Source organism: Triticum aestivum, chromosome 6A (genome assembly GCF_018294505.1).
Source record: "Triticum aestivum cultivar Chinese Spring chromosome 6A, IWGSC CS RefSeq v2.1, whole genome shotgun sequence".
Taxonomy (NCBI): domain Eukaryota; kingdom Viridiplantae; phylum Streptophyta; class Magnoliopsida; order Poales; family Poaceae; genus Triticum; species Triticum aestivum.
In genome coordinates, this window is record NC_057809.1 from 134180944 (window position 1) to 134199672 (window position 18729).

The following is an 18729-nucleotide window of genomic DNA, read 5'->3' on the forward strand; positions in this document are numbered from 1 at the left end:
AATCAGTCGCCAATAGTTTGATGCGCCGATGGATTGACAGAAATCAACTCGTCCTTCGTCCCAAATACTCCCTTTATATTACAATGTAGTGCTTTCTTTATCCACGTGCTTCAACTTTGACCGTAAATTTAATTACCAAGACCGATTGCGGCGGAAGCAAAAATTATATCAGTGAATTCGTATTCGAAAGAAGTTTTCAATTATATAATTTTTTCTCCCGCCGCAGTTGGTCTTGTTGGTTAAATTTATGATCAAAGTTGGATCTCGGAAAGCGCGGGCGCACTATATTTTGAAATGGAGGGAGTATATGTCTCGTGTAGACGTAGGACACCGCTTGTCACCGGCCACCACTAAGGCACAAACATGCATCAGTTGGGCATGATAATGTTGAAGTTCGAACAAAGTAAAGTACACATCTACTGTAGTATGTTTGAACTTTGGCCTTTGGATGAATTTAAAAGTTTCAAACAAGTTGCTAGTGGTGCTACGGAAGATTGAACAAACAAGGCGGGCACGGTGCTGCTTCCAAAGGTGGCCTGCTCGTACCTCCCCATTTAAAGAATGCAGCTTAGGATCTAAAAATATGTAGCTTTAGAGTTTAGAGTACTGACACATATGCAAGCTGGCACTTGGGAGTAAAAGCTGTCGTCAGCCATGAAGCGTCAACGTTACGGTCCCGCTTGCTCTCCATCTGTCCAGCCCGCCTCGTATCCCTCCCGACGCTTCCTCATTTATTTCCACTGATCGCCTCCTGTTTCCTGCCAAAAACTGCATGCAACGCAAGCGAAAAGCAAGCAGACCAGCAGCAGCAGCGGCTCATTTAAATCACCCTCCAAACCACCATCAGCAAGGCGAAGTGTTTTTCAAACTCGGTCACGGTCTATCTGAAGTGGGCAAGTCCAAGAGCAAAATTCCAACAAAGTCCAAAAAGCAAATCACGTCGCCACCACAGAGAAAGGGTCCAGCTCTGCTCCCGAGACGGCGACCGTTGGCACTCGCCACTCATCAGAGCGTTTCAAATTTAAATCCTCCCTCCAAACCTCCAAACCTCCACCACACCGCCATTTGGTCCATAGATTAAGCACCAGGCACAGGCAGCCTCGCACCACGAAACCCCCGTCAACCTCCCCTCGCGCACGCACCAATGGCAGCCACGCCGCCCAAGAGGGAGCCGCTGGCCCCCCTCAGCTGCAACGCGGCCGCAGACACGCCTGCGGCCACCGCCGGCGCGCGGCCACGCGCGCCGGCGGTCTCCGCCGAGAAGGAGAACCTGGGCACGGCCAATCTCGGCCCCGGCAAGGAGGAGAAGAGGGCGACGACGCCTGCTGCCGCGAAGGCGGCGCCGCTGAAGCCGTCGTCGCTGCAGGCCCGCATGGAGGGCGAGGAGGCGCCGTCGGCGACCGCGACCGCGACGGCGGCGGGGCTGCCCGTGTTCGTCGGGCCGAGGGGGAGGGAGCTGCTGCCGCCGCCACCACCGCCGGCGTCGTCGTCCTACGAGGCGTGGGACCTCTCCGACAACGAGGCGGCGCCGGCCGCGTCCTGGGCCACGCTGCCCAACAGGGCGCTGCTGTGCCGCCCGCTGCCGATCGACGTCGGGAGGTGCACCTGCGTCGTCGTCAGGGAGAAGGCCACCGGGGCCAGAGGCGTGGCGCTCTACTCGCTCTACACCAACGTGAGCTAATCCCCGTCCTCCCCCCTTCGCTTCCTCGGCTTCAAATTTTCAAAATCCGGGGGAGAGTAGTGTGATTAGTTGCTGAGATTAGTGCCATAAGGATTCGTGCCCGTCTCTCTGTTGTGCGATTGCAGGAGGGGCAGGGGCGGCAGGACCGGAAGCTGGCGGTGGCCCGGCACCGGAGGAGGAGAGGGAGGTCGGAGTTCATCGTGGCGCAGAACCAGGACGGCGTCTTCTGCAGCTCCGACAAGAACTTCCTCGGGACTATGGGTGCCAATCTTGTTGGATCCAAGTACCAGATTTGGGGCCAGGTACATGACGTTCCCCTTCCTGATTCTTGATGTCGCTCTCCTGGATTCGAGACTGATTACCATGGTGGACATGAACCAATGATGAGTATTAATGGTCGCCGATGTAGGGGGACCGGGTCGATGAGCTTAAGAGCCAGTCCAAGCGGCTTCTTGGCGTTATCGCGTAAGATTCAATCTCCGTGCGTGACATGTCCATGAATTGTATGGATTTCTTGACCAATTTTTGATTTCTGCAGGTTTGCCCCTACTATTACTACGCTCACGGGGAGTTTCAGAAGCATGAGGGCATGGATCCCCAAGAACCAGTCCATGCAGCTGAGGACCAACAGTTCTGCTCAGGTAAATCCATTTGCAACACTGGGAGATTCATTAGTGAACTTGAATGGATTCGTTTAAACCAACGAGTGAGTCATATGGTCATTAGTTGTGGAAATGTTGCTGCAGATTCAGCACGTCAGTGGGCTTCCAAAGGATTGGCAGGAGAAGAGGAGCAGAGCTGAGCAACTCTGCTCAAGATCACCTTTCTACAACAATGTAAGCAGCTTCCCTCAAGAAACTTATTGAGCCTTCAGATTGACGTGTCGAGAATCGGGAGTTAAGCTGAGAGATGTATTTGTTCATCAGTACCTAAAAGGCAGTGTGTTTGTTTTTTGCATTTGCAACAGATGACGAAGCGCTACGAACTAGATTTCAGAGAGAGGGTTGGGAGGATGGGATACAAGGTGCAGACATCAGTGAAGAACTTCCAGATGACTTTGGAGGTAAAATTTCTGCTCCTGCTTTCGATGGGGTTAGATCAGACTGAGCAACATATCATGATATCGACAACTTGTGCTCGACAGGAGAACGGGAGGCAGACGATCTTGCAGCTCGGTAGGGTCGGGAAGTCCAAGTACATAATGGATTTCAGGTAAGCCATCGATCATCGCCCTTACAGTGATCATCGACATTCGTCGATCGTATGTAACTAGTAGCAACATTTTCTGATGCGAATATCTCATTTGCAGATACCCCTTGACTGGCTACCAAGCATTCTGCATTTGCTTGGCGTCGATGGACTCCAAGCTGTGCTGCACGCTGTGACTGAGATGCAGATGTGACAGAGTTTTGTTTAGCCCGAATGTTGTTTTTGTGCTGCACCCTGATGGTTTCCTTTGTTCGATTTTTATGTACATGTAGTCTTCTCGCCTCGAGAAGGGATTAAATAATTAGTAGAAGAATCATAAGAGAGCAAAATGTTCGTCTGCTTACCCTCCTGTCACTGTAGGCGATGCTTGTTTGCCTCAAAATTGAATTCTCAATGTGGTACTCCCTGCGTTCGAAAATACGCATGTTCTAACCGATTTTGATGAACTGATGGACTGTGAAAACTCGTCCTTGCGCTGCCGGAGCTGGTCATGCCCGGCAATGTACTTGTCCAGGAAAACAGTTACTGTCACTGCCAAAGCGCCAAGGATGAAGAGAGTGGCGCCAGTCAGGAGAGATTTGGAGGGGAGTGGTCGGAGGACAGCATATCTCACTGATGGCAGGAGATGCTTGCTGCTATTTCAGCTAAGCAGCGAGTAGGTAGGTATTTATTACTCGTCCGTTCTTTCGTGCAGCATCAGAAAACCGGCTGCCGTCTACAACCAGGATGGCAGGAACACTTCAATCTGTTGCCAGGATTCTAAGGAGAACCGGCTGCCGTCTACAACCAGGATGGTTTTGGACCAGGGGTTCTCGCCGCAGTATATGCAAAATTAGATGTCCGTATCAAAAACAGTAACAGGTTTGGGCCAGGATTGTTTTGGGATTTTCTTGTATAATCCAAGCTAGCAATGCCCGGTATATCATCAGAACTGATGTTTACCATTGATGCATATCACCGGAACTGATGTTCCAATGATCACACAACAAAAGGGAAACAACATTTCAGCACTCCTCCGATAGCTCCCAATAAATTTTGCTCATTCTACAAGTTTTTTCAAATTCGGAATGCAAATAACCTAAAGGTGTTGTAGCCACTCGTAACAGTCACCATCAATCTGGGTCAGATGTTCATAACAAGCACTGTCATGGTCCCACAAAGAAAAACAGTCACCATCAACCAATGTGAACTAATTTTTTTTCTCTCTATTCTTCGTCGCCAGCATGCTCAAGAAGATAGTTTGCAGCGAGTTGCTCATTCCTGTCGCAGGCAAAGAATGCTTCGATGACACGTGCTCTCTCAAACCCCATGGCTTCCAACTGAAGAGCGAAAACAAATCCAATCAACCAAGGTGAATAAGTGAGATGCATGGTGTATTTATGCAGCCAGAGGCCATTTAAGGTAATCATGAGGCATACCCTCCCAATTGCCTCTTGCTCTTCTGGTGTCACACTGATAGCATGAGGCATCTCATCCTGGTCAGCCTGGTCTAAAAAGTCCCTGGAAATGTCCCACGAGGAAGATTTAGTAGATATATGTAGACTACTAAAATTGAAAAGATTGTGAGAATGAAGCACCATGATTGGTTGAAAGCACAAAGTACAGGGGAAAGGATGCAGCAGCAGCTAATAGATACTCCCTCCGTCCCAAAATAAGTGTCAACTTTGTACTAACTTTAGTGTAAAGTTGTACTAAGGTTGAGACACTTATTTTGGGACGGAGGGAGTATTTTTTACATAAAGTACCACACACACAAGTTCTTTAAGGTGCCACTTTATGCTAGCTTATCATGTTATGTTCAGAAACTATATTAGCAGCTCCCGAAAAAAAAACTATATGCTATACTTGAAACAGCACAAGCCTAAAAACAATTATTACCAGTTACTGGTATGAACTGAATAACAACAACAACAACGCCTTTAATCCCAAACAAGTTGGGATAGGCTAGAGGTGAAACCCATAAGATCTCGCGACCAACTCATGGCTCTGGCACATGGATAGCAAGCTTCCACGCACCCCTGTCCATAGCTAGTTCTTTGGTGATACTCCAATCTGTTTTGGTATGAACTGAACCAAAACAAAATTGACAACAATAGGTTAGGAAGATAGGATGAAGTCAAACAAGATGGCAAAACCACCTGCCACAAAATCTAACCACCTGGCGAGTGGCAGTGAGCAGATAGCCGCTTTTCTTCCTTTTCTCTGCCAGTCTTTCAAGTTCTCACCCTCCCAGAAAAGAAGGGAAAGTCTTCTTACTAGCTAGCTTTTATATCTCGCGAATAGGGAGTTAAGGATATAACAGATTGATGAGATTCCAGTTTATAACTAAGAAAGCAAAATTAGTACCATGAATTCTATAGCATATTTAAATGAGACAATATATAAATTCAGCAAATAAGAAACGTACCCATCGCCGCCTTCAAATGTCTCATTTAGTAACTGAAGGAACTCATCATTGTTCTCCTGAATCAACCTCAGAAGTTGAGGATTCTGCTTGCTCAATTCCTGGAGCATAGGCTGTAGCGAAATACCGGCAAAAAGTTTAGACAGAGAATGAAGGTGAGCATAGCAAAAACAAGACATTGATAGAAAACCTGTAAAATTTGTGGATTTGTATGGACCATTTCCCGAAGTGCTTGAAACTGCAAATCATAATAGCAAATTAGCAATATACTACTAATTCAAAATTAGAATAACACATGGTAGGGTACTGAAGGGAGGTTCATTCGATCAAACTACATTAATCACTAATACTCTACTAAATGGAGCATTGCATACTTTTAGTGTATATACATAGAAAATAACAATTCGTTCGGAATGCAAATGCAATGATACGCGCAGGATAATACTTTCCTATCCCAACATTATGCACAAAAGCATCCCAAGTAACAATAAACATGTGTATCCTACAGCGTTGCGTGATGGACCAACTAATAACTGCTTCCACCACAGCACTCACTTGTACAAAGAACAAATTATACTGAACACGGTATATGCTCCTACCACAGAATTCTACTTTCCACATACTTAACATATCTATACAAGTAATCTACATAAACTCGTCAAGTCAAATGTTAAGCATAAATGATACTTCCTCTGTCCCTACATGTCTAGCATATTTTGAATTGTTAAGAGGAGATTTTGATCAATAGTTACTCAATTAATGTTGTCTACATATATAAAATCGCAATCATAACTTTTTTAATACAAATCTAATGACATCAATTTTATCTCACATACTGACATAGTACTTTGGTAAACACCTTGCCTTAACAAATTAATGTATGCCTTATAATTTGAGATGGAGTATAGATTTGAGTGGACAAACTACCAGCATTCACATGACAAGTACTTGGCTACCATCACAACATCAAATTATAAGTAAATATTTCACACGTGTCATCTCTGTTCCTAGTACATTAGATCATCGAATAGTTTGACGAGCAATGATAGTAATAAACAGAATGGTTGGCTTGATCCCATGTGCACCATTGCTCCGTACCACGTTTTTTCCTCTATCAGAAAGATCATAGAAAACAAAGGGAGAGAAGTAACTGAAAAAACATAAAGATAAGAACCTGTTGGTTATTTCTAAGAAAATCAAGTGATCCACCCCCAGCAGCACCTCCAGCATGGGAAGCCCCCTGTTACATCATTCAATTAGTCAAAAGATACTCAAAGAAGCAACACCGCACCAGCACTACACAGACAAAGGTGGAAAGTAAACCTGTGGGAAAAGATCTAATGGTGCTGTGTTTGGGATTCCAGAGAGGCCGGTTTCTCCAGGAGCTGCATCAGTGGTGTTTGCCCCTTGACCAACCACCGGAACAGCAACCTCAGCTGTCACTGGAATACCCTAATGTTTGAGAAAACAAAATATCAACTATAGCATCAAAAAATTGATCCAAATTAAAAATTCAGATGGGGAGAGATACGCACAGAGTACAGATAGTCAATGGCCCGTTCTGGATTGTTATAAGCAGCACGGAGAGCTCTTTGGAGCTTATCTCTGTCCCAGCTGCCACCCCCCATCTCCATTATCTGGTTAATCATTGTGTCCAGATTGCTTCCTGACAGTAAATCCGATGCTGCAAGATCAACTGTACTCGAAGGGGTCCTAACAAAAAACGAAACAAGAGTTTTACATAGCAGTCTTGGTGGTGTGAATATGAACCAAACCATTTTTCCCTTTAAATTTACTAGTTTTTTTTGTCTTGGTGGTGTGAATATGAACCAAACCATTTCCCTTTAAATTTACTAGTTTTTTTTGTCTTGGTGGTGTGAATATGAACCAAACCATTTCCCTTTAAATTTACTAGTTTTTTTCACGCAAAAAAAAACTGGTAAATTTAAAGGGAAATGGTTTGGTTCATATTCACACCACCAAGACTGCGAGACAGATTGTAGGATCATGCAATGCTACTATCCATACAGTTACAGCAATCCCAAAAATTCCAGTTTGGGGCCTAACTTCCCATTACCCAGCTATGCAAATTGCTGTTTCAATGGCTTTTGATTTTCATGCACTCCAGAAATTCACCTAGTTATGATCAGTGCTTCTAACTTAATACCTAGTGTTGATGTTCATTGACCATTGTGCTTAAGTCAGGAGGTTGCTGATTATAACCCTATTGACTCATGTTACATGTTCACGGAGAAGTTAAAAAATATACTTTTCACTTCTCACAAACTGCAATCTATTAGTTGATGCAGGTACTTGTGATTGTTGTCACTCTTCAAAATGAACTTTTGCAGCTATGAGGTCATTCATGCAACACTGCATGATTTAAAGCTGAAACAAGCATCAGAAGGACGTGCCTCTGAAATTTAAGAACACCGGTTTTCCCTCAGGAGGGATACAAGCAGAAACACGAAATTTAAGTGGTAAAAAAGACCCTAATGCAATATCAACTGGCGGACTTCAAACATACTCTGCGGGTGGTCTTTCAGGCTGAGAAGTCGTAGTTGATGGGACCCTGCAGAAAGATGACGCATACATTTAATTTGAGCAAGACCCTATGTGCATGCAGTAAAATGCAACCAGGACGCTAGAAAGGGACTCACTGGGGCTGAGGAGCTTGTGGTTGAGCAACTGGAGGTGCTTGACTGGTAACAGGAGTGCTTGAAGGCTAGTAATGGTTCATGTGTCAGTACATATGCTTGCTACTATTGTGCTTTCATCCGCAAGAGAAGAATTTTACCTGGGCAGATGAAGCTCCACTGGAAGCAGAAGCTTTACTCTGCAGAAAATAATTAAATAGTTATACTTTTAATTTTAAGATAAGAAGAACAAGCCCAACGCATCAAGTAAGAAAAACTTGAATTATGTTAAAATAGTGCTGTAAGTGTCAAGTACTTTATGTAATGTTGATATAAATGGACAATGTACAGCATAGCTGTAACATAGGAAGGAGCTATATAGATAAACTATGGCGGGAGGCCAGCAAATTGTGGCGCATCAAATAAGGTGAAATAGTATCTCAGGCATATTCTTCATTAGTGAATAATAACTGTCAGGAGGCCAGCAAATTGTGGCGCGTCAAATAAGGCGAAATAGTATTACAACTGTTACACCAAGTATTCAATCAGTGAAAATAATCCAATAGCATATGACAAAACTGAAACTATCCATACTGTATAGGGCATAAGCAGCCTACCTTGCTAAGCATGACAACTAGAAATCCATCTTCGCTAACTTGATTTTCATCCAATGTGCTTTCATCCTTCAAAACCTTGCCGTTGTGAATCAGCAGTTGTTGACCCCATGGATAACTATCCTTTCCTTGAATCTCTTCAATGTTCTTCTTGACAGCCATAATCTGATTCAAAGCAAACAGTTAGCATGATATTGAAGTAATTACTCCCACTGAATATTTGTACTATTCATAGTTAAAAGGTCTTCGAAATGCTACTTTGACAAAAAAAAAGTGCCTAGAACTCATTTAGATGAGTTATAGTTTGGTCTCATTCACCTTAGCTGACATCACTTATTTGTTATTCTAGCCTGCTTTCATTGGCAGGCCAATTCGTCACCTTTTGTTGCTGGGTTGGGCTAGATTTCTATCCGCTATGTAATTCAAAACAACAAAAGAAAAAGAAAAAAGACTCTCTACATGGGCTTTTTTTTTGCGGATAAAAAAAGACTCTCTACATGGGCTTGTCATCACGTGATTTTGGGTTGAAAAAAGGAGACACATTAGGAAGGAAAAATCAACCCTAAAAATATTTTAGAAAAAAATGACGGAAAATTTTAAAAATGTTGCAACGTGCAGTTGCGACCTGACTTGAAAACTTGCAGTTGCGACCTGACTTGAAAACTTGCAGTTGCGACCTGACTTGAAAACTAGCAATTGCGACCTCATCTAAAAACTTGCAGTTGCGATCTCACTTGAAAACTTGTAGTTGCAACCTAACTTGAAAAACTTACAGTTGTAACCCCACTTGAAAACTTGCAATTACAACCTAATTTGAAATCTTACAGTTGCGACCCGACTGAAAATAATTGCAGTTGCGACCCCATTTGAAAACTTGCAATTACGGCCAAACTTGAAAACTCGCAATTACAGCCTATCTTAAAATACTTGCAATTGCAACATGATTACAGTTACACATAATGCATTGTGTGCAACTCGCGCACGTGCAACTAGTAGTAAAAATATAAAAAGAAACAGCCCGCATTAATTGCATTTATGCTGCAACGGTAGCAATTGCACATGAATAAGTGACGCAAAACGTAGGGCAAACAAGAAACAAGTGAAGCCCCAAAAAACGTATGCAAAAAAAGAAGAAAACACATACTAATTGGTTCACGTTCGAATAACGACAACACGTTCCGTTAAAAAACGACAACAGAAAAGTCAAAGTACAGAAATCTATTGGGCTGCACCCCAGCCGATGTCTAACAACCAGCAAAGGCTGCACCGGCCGTGCGTCACACCACATAAATAGCTTACATACCCTAAGAAAAACATAAATAGCTTACTCACAGCCGAACGCTTACAGGGTCTGCACAAATAACGATGCCAAAAATCGGATGGTCCACTACGTGAATGACACCAAACTAAAAGTTTTAGCAAAACCGGAAAAAATACAACTATACATCGAGTATAATACTCTGAAAAATAAATTAACAGCAAATATCACATGTATTTATTATATAAACCTATATAGTTTTATCGGGAGTTAAACTTTGCGGCCACAGATCCTAGGTCATCAAGTCAAAAAGAACATAGATAGTATATCTTGACAAAAAATATTCAGCTATCAGGCTATGATCACAAAACAGTTTGGAAAGGAGTGCACTCCTCATGGCAAAGGAACACAGGTGCGGAAGAACAGTGGATAACAAGGCGTCCAAAGGACATGGTTACTGCAGATGGGAAAGAATGGCAATGGCACTCCTGAAACTCAACCTTGCGACCCCAAACTGAACCCTGGATCATGAAGATCACTTGTCAATTGCCAGACCTAAATCCTCGCCAACTCCAGCTTTCCATCCTCCCAAAACCACAACCCCCGGAACAAGCTATTAGCACAGCATATCCACAGCATCATGCGTCTACCAATCATGTCCATTGGAATACTGCCAAAAATCGTCTGCCCATATATTTTTTAAAACAGTCTGCCTACAACAACACGCTCACCATCCTTCACCCGCACTGTTCTTCCCCTAAGACGATCCTGAGCACTCACAAGTAAATGCGAGGACGCAGTGCAAACGGCATTCGAATTCAGGGGCCAACACCTCGGCAATAACCCCTAATCAGCAGTAGCACACCCAAATCTAACAAGCTAATCCCTTCCGTAACGCATAACTACATGTCCCTAACATCTAGTTCACCGTCACATCATCTGCATTAATCGAAATGCTAGAGAACTTCCCGAAACAAAATCGCCGTGAAGTTGTGCATCCAGCGAAGAACGCGGGCCCTGTTTGAATTAAAAAAAAGTCGGGGAGATTTGAAACTAAACGAGGGGAGCGGGCGGGGGGAATCTCACGGTGTCATTGTGCTGGACCCGGATCTCGAAGTGGGTGCCCTTGAGAGTCTTCACCGTCAGCTTCATGGCGGCGCCGCGGTGGTCTCGGCCGGGAGATCGGAGTTCCTTCCTCCCCTTCCTTTCCGCTGCTCGCGCTAGGGTTTTCAGCAGGTTATGTGCTGTTGACGCACCCCTCCGCGGATAACGGCACGTCGAGTTCGCGGATCGACCTCGCTGCCCCTCGCCCCCTCCGTCACTGGCTCCGCGCCGCCGCAGTCGCTCGATGCGCCGCCGCCTGCTTCGCCTTCGCTACTAGCTGAGTGCCTCGAGTGGCTGGGCCAGCTCGTGTGTGTTTGCGGCGGCTGTCTTCTTCACAGAGTTAAGATTTTTCTTCTTTCTTATGGGCCGTGGAAGTGAAACGACCAGCAGAAGCCAAAGGGAGCGTTTCGTCAGCTGCCTAAGGCCCAGCCAAGCCCGCGCGGTGCAAAAATCAGTCATTTGGCAGGCCAGGCTGGCCTGCATTAAAATCTTATGTGCACGATGTTTAAAGCACTTTCCATCCGCACCCGTTAGGAACATTTGATTCGGCAGTTTCCAACGAGTCAGACTTGAGCGATGCAAAAGAGCGCATATGGATAGCTCAAGCGATGTAGCCGGTCAATACTTGTTGTACTATGTGATTGTGAGGTTTAACTCTCTAATCTCCTTCATCATTTATTAGTTCTTCTAAAATCTACACAATAGTGCTTCAATTCGAAATAAGGTCTACACAAAAAAACATGCACATCGATAGTGTAGTTCCATTTAGGTGATCGGTTCGTCTTTTCTTCGACCGTAAATGTTCAATTTTGTGTTCATGTTTGAAGCTATTTCAGATGAATTTTATCAAATTCGTCATGCACGACCGATCATTTGAAATTTCCTTTGACCGGTAGCTTCACCTCCACGTTTCACACGACTTTGGTGTTCTACGTTCTCTGTTTCGACGGTTCTAGACGAGTATATCTACATCCACCTAGTGGATAGTGGATTGGGTGTATAAATGCATGTGTGATCTCTTTCAAAGACATTCCTTAATATCCTTTACCTAGTCCTTTTTAATCTACACAACGGTGCTTCTGTTGGCCCAATGGGAACCGAGGTACCCTAGGGCGGTTGACCTAGGCCTTGACAATGGCACCCGGCAAGCGATGTCGCTCTGGCTGGCACAACTAAGAGCTCGGCAGCTCGGCGTTAGGTGAACAGACTCCACACCTTCTCCTCGATAAGTGCTTCGCAGGGCTCCAACCCCCGGCAAGCACTTCCCTGGATTCGCCCGGGAAACACCACCCCTTACGGCCGGTTCCTCCCCCACGAAGGAACTAGTGAATCTGCCTATCAGAGGCATTAAATGCGAACCACCCCGCTACAGTGGTCGTCATCAGCTGCTGAGATAGGACACAGCGTGTCCACCTTTTAACTTTGGGCGCTAATGAGGCGCGCCATCCCCAAGGACATCAATAGTTACAACTGAGGACTCACCTACTTGGCGTGATGCTACAGGAGCGTCCTGTAGCAGCTCACGCGGCATGGGCAAGCATGCCGCGCCTCGTCGTGCCGGGGCGATACGGACACCCTTCCCTCTCTCCTCCATTTTGTGATGGATGTGTGGCAACCACCATAGGATAAGCGAAGGACCATGCTCAACATAAATAGAGGGCAATTACAACCTAGCAAAGGGCTCGACTCATCCGCAATCCACCATATACATTGTAACATGTTCGGCTAGAACACAACAATATCATCCATAGGCAAGAGTTGGGTATCCACCATGTACATTGTAACTTGTTCGCCTGCTCCATTTGTTCCTAGTGCGAGATCATGGTTAACCTATGGGGATTGGTCTTAGGTAGCCGTGTGAGACGGTGGCCCATTTATATATATGCTTATGGATGGTTGTGTGAGACCGTCTGTCCAGGACTACTGTGTGAGATGGTATGTCCAACTATTAGAGTAGATCCACTATTACAAAGGTAGGGAAAAACTATTTTGCGCAAATGGAAACCAGCCTTACAACAAATTGCATGTTTATTTCCGATAAGCCAATCCTGGTGAAGCTTGCCAATACATGCAATGTATTGACCCTTGTGTCTGCAACGTATTTGTTGGGGAACGTAGCATGCAATTTCAAAAAACTTCCTACGCTCACGCAAGATCTATCTAGGAGATGCATAGCAACGAGAGGGGGGGGGAGTGTGTCCACGTACCCTCGTAGATCAAAAGCGAAAGCGTTTGTTAACGTGGTTGATGTAGTCGAACTTCTTCACGTTCCGACCGATCAAGCACCGAACGTATGGCACCTCCGAGTTATGCACACGTTCAGCTCGATGACGTCCCTTGAACTCTTGATCCAGCAAAGTGTCGAGGGAGAGTTCCGTCAGCACGACGGCATGGTGACGATGATGGTGAAGTGATCCGCGCAGGGCTTCTCCTAAGCACTACGTGAATATGACCGGAGGCATAAACTGTGGAGGGGGGTGCCGCACACGGCTTGGAACAATTGATGTGTGTTCTAGGCGCCTGTAAGTGCATCTAGTGCCCCTTAGTGATTTTGGTGTATTGAAGACTTATAGGTTAAGGAACTAATGTGTTTGTGAGTGTACACAGGTCTATAAGTCTATAAGGAGTTTGATATTTACAGAGAAATTCGACCCCTAAAAATGAATGTCTTCGACTGAAGACTTTGGATTTCTGAAAACTTTGAAAGTGAAGAAATTGGTGTGACCATAAAGACTTGATATTCGTACGAGGAACATGATTCGTGAAGACTTTTGTTTCCATAGTTTCATTTTCTTTTTCTTGAGTCATAGGAAACACCGTACTGTTAAAGGGGGTCGAGGAAATACTAAGGAAAAATTTCCAAGTGATGCTCATCTCAAAATCCTACACCTACCAATCCCTTCGAGTGAAGCCATTGGAAATCTCATGCAGCTTAGTCAATTTCTTCAGTGACAGAGACGAAGTTCTTCTGGTCTCTGAGGAATTTGTTCTGACTGAGGAGTTAGGAATTCGCAAGTGCGGATTGCCTACAAGTGAGGAACATGATATCCCTGAGGAATTTGATAGTCAAATTTTCGACTGTTGCTGTGCTACGTGCCAGCTGTCCCAAAATATCTTCCCACCTAACGGTCATATCATTGAACGACATTTATGTCTTATCATGTCAGGCTGCTCCCTAGGCTATAAATAGTCGCCCTACAACCACTAGCTGGTTGGCTGCTCCGAGAGAAACTGACACTTGTCATTTGAGAGCATCCCATCCTCCGAGGACTTTGAGCGAAAATCATCAAGTGAGGAAAACCCAAACCCAAACACCTACAAACCCAAAGTGATTGAGCATCACTGAAGAGATTGATCCTGCGTGGATTCGACGCTTGTTGCCTTTGAAGACTGTGCATCTTCCAGACGGTTAGGCGTCATGGTCTAGAGCATCCAAGAGGAAATTGTGGATCGCCGAGTGACCGAGTTTGTGAAGGTTTGGAAGTCACCTGAAGACTTATCACGAGTGATTGGGCAAGGTCTGTGTGACCTTAGCTCAAGGAGAATACGGTGAGGACTGTGTGTCTGGGACTGTGTGTAACGCCCCGGATACAACTTTCCATATTCGTAACTCCAACTCTTGCCTTTTCCGGAGATGCGATATGATATTTCCTTCGTGGTTGGGTTTTGTCTTTTGTTCTGCATTTTGTTCATGTCATGCATCTCATCTCATAGCATCATGCGCATTGCATTTGCATGTTTTCATAAAAACTCGTACCGTTTGCAGTTGCCCTTTCTCTCTTTGCCTCCGTTGTCATTTTGTCAGGACCTTGTCCTTGTTGACCTCTCTTGACCCCTCGTGTGCGTGTCCGAAACTGCTCCGAACCCGACCCGCTCTGTCGTTACCGATGGATCCGAATCATCCCTAAACATCCCGAAAGTATCTTCGTTTCTTTGTTGGATTCTCCCTAGCCTATTTTTCCGCCCGTCCGATTACGATCGGAGGGACGAGATAGCCCCTAGCCTAACCTACCCGCTATATATACTAGTCTAAACCGAGACCAAATCCCTAATTTCTAGGGATCCTCCTAGCCGTCGCCACTCTCTCCCGCATCCACCTCAGGATCCTCCCTGATCCAAATCCTCCCAACCGAGAAGTGCCCAAGCTCTTCGCTTCTCCTCCTACCTCACTCGATCCCCCTGCTCGCGCCGATCGAGCCCCTGTCCAGGAGCTCCCACAGCAACCTAGCGTCGGCCTCCCGTGCTCGACCTCATCCCCAACCTCGCAAGCTTCCTCGATCCTCTCCCGAGCAGGTGCTCGCCAGGAGCCCCGTGTCCCCGCCTCCGTCTGGCCAGCCACGTCGCTGGCACACCCAGTAGCCAACCAGATGAGCGTCGCCCCCCTTCTTCTCCTTCCCGTGCTCCTCCCGTTTCTCCCTATCTCATATCCTTGCATATCTCTCTCTTTCTGTCAGCTGGAAGCCACGAGGAGGTGCCCTCGTCCCCGTCCCCATGGAGCCGTCGTCCCAAGGCAAGCTGCCGGCTTGCCTCTGCTTCGCCTTGTCGTCGTCGCCTCTCTGGTGAGGCCTCGCGCCGCCCCGTCGTGCCACCTCTTTCTTCCGTTTCCTCCCTGCGTTTCCCCTCTCTCATCTCTCTCTGTTCTCCCTTTCTCTGTCGATAGGAGCACCCCCGCGTCATGGCCTCGCTGAGCTCTGCCCGCACCAGCGCCTCAAGCCGCCACCGTTCGCTCCAGATCCGGCCCCTCCGTCAGATCCCGTCGTCCCAGTCCTGTTCCGGTCGGCCCTCGCCGACGTCGTCCTCGACCGGATCCTCGTCGCCTGACGCTGCCAAGTCCCGCTCCTGCCTCTGCTCGAGAGGAGGAGGCTGCATTCGCACAACCGCGTTGACCGCTTCTCTCCTTCCGCTCACCCGCGCCGTTGACCCGTCGCCCTGCTGCGTGGGCCAGCGCCTCCCCAAGGCCCAGCGTCCCGGCCTGCCTCCTCCTCTCCATAGTTTTGGGCCAAGGCCCATGGTGAGCACCCAGCCGCCCCCTGTTTCGGCCCAGTTCCTGTTTTTTTTAGATCTACGATTTTAGTATTTTTCCAGAGAGTGCAGTTTTGCAGAAAAACCCCTAGAGTTCATGCATTAATAACTCACAAGTGGTGCATCATATGTAAATAATTTATATATGTAAAATGCTTAGAATTTCATCTAGTTTCACATTATGCCACTTTCATCCATGTTTGAAATGTTTAAAATGATGTTTGATTAAATTTGCTCAAATGCCATGCTAAAATGATTTATTTCATAACTAAATAACCGTAGCTCGGTTTTAAATAAACTTTATATGTAAATGGGGTGGAAAAATGCCTAGTTTAACATGGTGCACTTTATTTTCCTGTTTAACAACAATAAAATATGGTTTAGGGCAGAACAGTACCAAATTCAAATATGCACATGAGGATTTTCCGGAATTGTTGTTTGTTGTTTCCGGCCTCATTTAAACTTGCATAAATAGTTAGTTTACTTATGCTTCACCTCTTGCCATGTTTAACAACATTTAATATTGTTTGGTAGCTTAAACGAGATTAACCTAAATATGTCAATGTGGTGTTTTGTCAATATGCAACTTGTTGCATATTGAGCTCCACTTAATTTGTAGTATTGTTTCTTGCACTTTGCCATGCCATGCCTCTTTAAACCAGACATGCATCATACTTGATTGTGCATCATGCCATGATTATGTGAGGGTTGTTTACCATGTTGTTTGCTTCTTTTCGGTTTGCTTCTCTTGTTAGCTTCGGTTTCGTTCCGGAGTTGTGAGGATTCGTTCGACTACGTCCGTTCATCCTCTTCATGGACTCGTTCTTCTTCCTAGCGGGATTTTAGGCAAGATGACCGTCACCTTGGATCTCACTACTATCATTGCTATGCTAGTTGCTTCGTTCTACCGCTTTGTTGCGTTACCCACCACTTGCTTATCAAGCCTCCCAAATTGCCATGAACCTCTAACCTTTGTCACCCTTCCTAGCAAACCGTTGTTAGGCTATGTTACCGCATTTGCTCAGCCCCTCTTATAGCGTTGCTATTTGCAGGTGAAGATGAAGATTGCTCCATGTTGGATTATGTTTATGTTGGGATATCACAATATCTCTTATATTATTAATGCATCTATATACTTGGTAAAGGGTGGAAGGCTCGGCCTTATGCCTGGTGTTTTGTTCCATTCTTGCCACCCTAGTTTCCGTCATATCGGTATTATGTTCCCGGATTTTGCGTCCCTAACGCGGTTGGCTGATTTATGGGACCCCCTTGACAGTTCGCTTTGAATAAAACTCTTCTAGCAAGGCCCAACATTGGTTTTACATTTGCCTCAGCCTATTACCTTTTTCCCTTGGGAGTCGCGCATCCCGAGGGTCATCTTTATTTTAGCCCCCCCGGGCGAATGCTTGTCTAAGTATTGATCCAAACTAGAGCCCCTTGCAGCGCCTCCTCGGGGAAACTCGAGGCCTGCTTTTAGTTGTACGGACTGCTCATCCGGTCGTGGCCTGAGACGAGATACGCGCGACTACTATCAGGATTTCGGCACGCCGGGAGGTCTTGCTGGTCTTGTTTTACCATTCCCGAAATGTCTTGTAAACCGAGATTCCGAGACTGATTGGGTCTTCCCGGGAGAAGGAATATCCTTCGTTGATCGCGAGAGCTTATCATGGGCTAAGTTGGGACACCCCTGCAGGGTTTGAACTTTCGAAAGCCGTGCCCGCGGTTATGTGGCAGATGGGAATTTGTTAATGTCCGGTTGTAGTAAACTTGAAGTAAACTCTTGTAAAATACACCAACCGTGTGTGTGACCGTGAGTGTCTCTTTTCGGGGTTGTTCGAGAGGAGAACACGGTTTCTGGGTTATGTTTGACGTAAGTAGGAGTTCAGGATCACTTCTTGATCATTACTAGTTGACGACCGCTTGCTTTGCTTCTCTTCTCGCTCTTATTTGCGTAGGTTAGCCACCATACATTGCTTAGCCGCTGCTGCAACCTCACCACTTTACCCCTTACTTACCCATTAAGCTTTGCTAGTCTTGATACCCATGGTAATGGGATTGTTGAGTCCTCGTGGCTCACAGTTTACTACAACAACAGTTGCAGGTACAGGTTATGCGATGATCATGACGCGAGAGCGATGTTTACTTGTTTTGGAGTTCTTCTTCTGCTTCTTCGATCAGGGGATAGGTTCCAGGTCGGCAGCCTGGGCTAGTAGGGTGGATATTGTTTGAGTTTCTGTTTATGTTTCATCCGTAGTCGAATGTTGATCTTATGTATGATGTATTGTTGTATTCATGTGACATTGTATGTATTTTGTATCCCCACTATTATGTAATGTTGATGTAATGATATCCACCTTGCAAAAGCGTCTTCAAGATGCGCTTCTATCCTTGGTGGGACCTTCGAGTTCCTTTAGGATAGGGTCACATCTTGGGCGTGACAAGTTGGTATCAAAGCCTCGACCGACCCTAGGAGCCCCCTTGATTGATCGTGTAGTTTTGGCCGATGTCGAGTCTAGAAGAAAACTTTTTCGGAGTCTAGTTATATCGGAGAGTAGGAATTCTTTTTACTCCTCTGCCCCTTCGTCACTCTGGTGAGAAATCTTGACGTAGGTGTTTTGGAACTACTTCTCTTCTTGTTCAATTTTTTCTATAGGATCACGCGGTTAGTTTTCGTTCGTTGTCCATCCTCTTTTCAATCCGGCGCACTTCTCTTTGAGTCATTCGATCCTCTTCATATTTTGCAAGATCAATCCTCAGTTCTTTTCAATCGATGTTGTTTCCCTGTCCGAAGTTGTCCTTGT

The 18729-nt window shown here is 45.7% G+C and overlaps 2 protein-coding genes across 2 annotated transcripts; one reads left to right on the plus strand and one right to left on the minus strand.

Moving 5' to 3' along the window:
* Positions 1–1003: 1003 nt before the first annotated feature.
* LOC123132492 (tubby-like protein 4) lies at positions 1004–3324 on the plus strand. Its single transcript, XM_044552295.1, has 8 exons — positions 1004–1672; positions 1807–1983; positions 2091–2146; positions 2220–2322; positions 2428–2517; positions 2649–2744; positions 2826–2893; positions 2991–3324. The coding sequence occupies exons 1-8, from the start codon at positions 1145–1147 to the stop codon at positions 3064–3066; spliced, it is 1194 nt and encodes a 397-aa protein (XP_044408230.1). The 5' UTR covers positions 1004–1144; the 3' UTR covers positions 3067–3324.
* A 559-nt stretch (positions 3325–3883) lies between these two features.
* On the minus strand, positions 3884–11233 carry LOC123132493 (ubiquitin receptor RAD23b). The gene is made up of 12 exons (XM_044552296.1): positions 10889–11233; positions 8548–8709; positions 8092–8130; positions 7955–8019; positions 7822–7866; positions 6830–7007; positions 6618–6746; positions 6469–6534; positions 5485–5532; positions 5298–5407; positions 4309–4390; positions 3884–4209 (listed from the first exon to the last, which is right to left on the minus strand). Exons 1-12 carry the CDS (start codon positions 10952–10954, stop codon positions 4096–4098), a joined length of 1104 nt encoding a protein of 367 aa, XP_044408231.1. The 5' UTR covers positions 10955–11233; the 3' UTR covers positions 3884–4095.
* Between the last annotated feature and the right edge of the window lie 7496 nt (positions 11234–18729).

Coding starts and splice junctions, on each gene's coding strand:
- LOC123132492 (XM_044552295.1), top strand. CDS start 1,145: ATGGCAGCCACGCCGCCCAAGAGGGAGCCGCTGGCCCCCCTCAGCTGC. Junction 1,984..2,090: donor AGTACCAGATTTGGGGCCAG/GTACATGACGTT, acceptor TCGCCGATGTAG/GGGGACCGGGTCGATGAGCT. Junction 2,894..2,990: donor AAGTACATAATGGATTTCAG/GTAAGCCATCGA, acceptor TCTCATTTGCAG/ATACCCCTTGACTGGCTACC.
- LOC123132493 (XM_044552296.1), bottom strand. CDS start 10,954: ATGAAGCTGACGGTGAAGACTCTCAAGGGCACCCACTTCGAGATCCGG. Junction 8,020..8,091: donor GTGGAGCTTCATCTGCCCAG/GTAAAATTCTTC, acceptor AACCATTACTAG/CCTTCAAGCACTCCTGTTAC. Junction 4,210..4,308: donor AGCAAGAGGCAATTGGGAGG/GTATGCCTCATG, acceptor TTCGCTCTTCAG/TTGGAAGCCATGGGGTTTGA.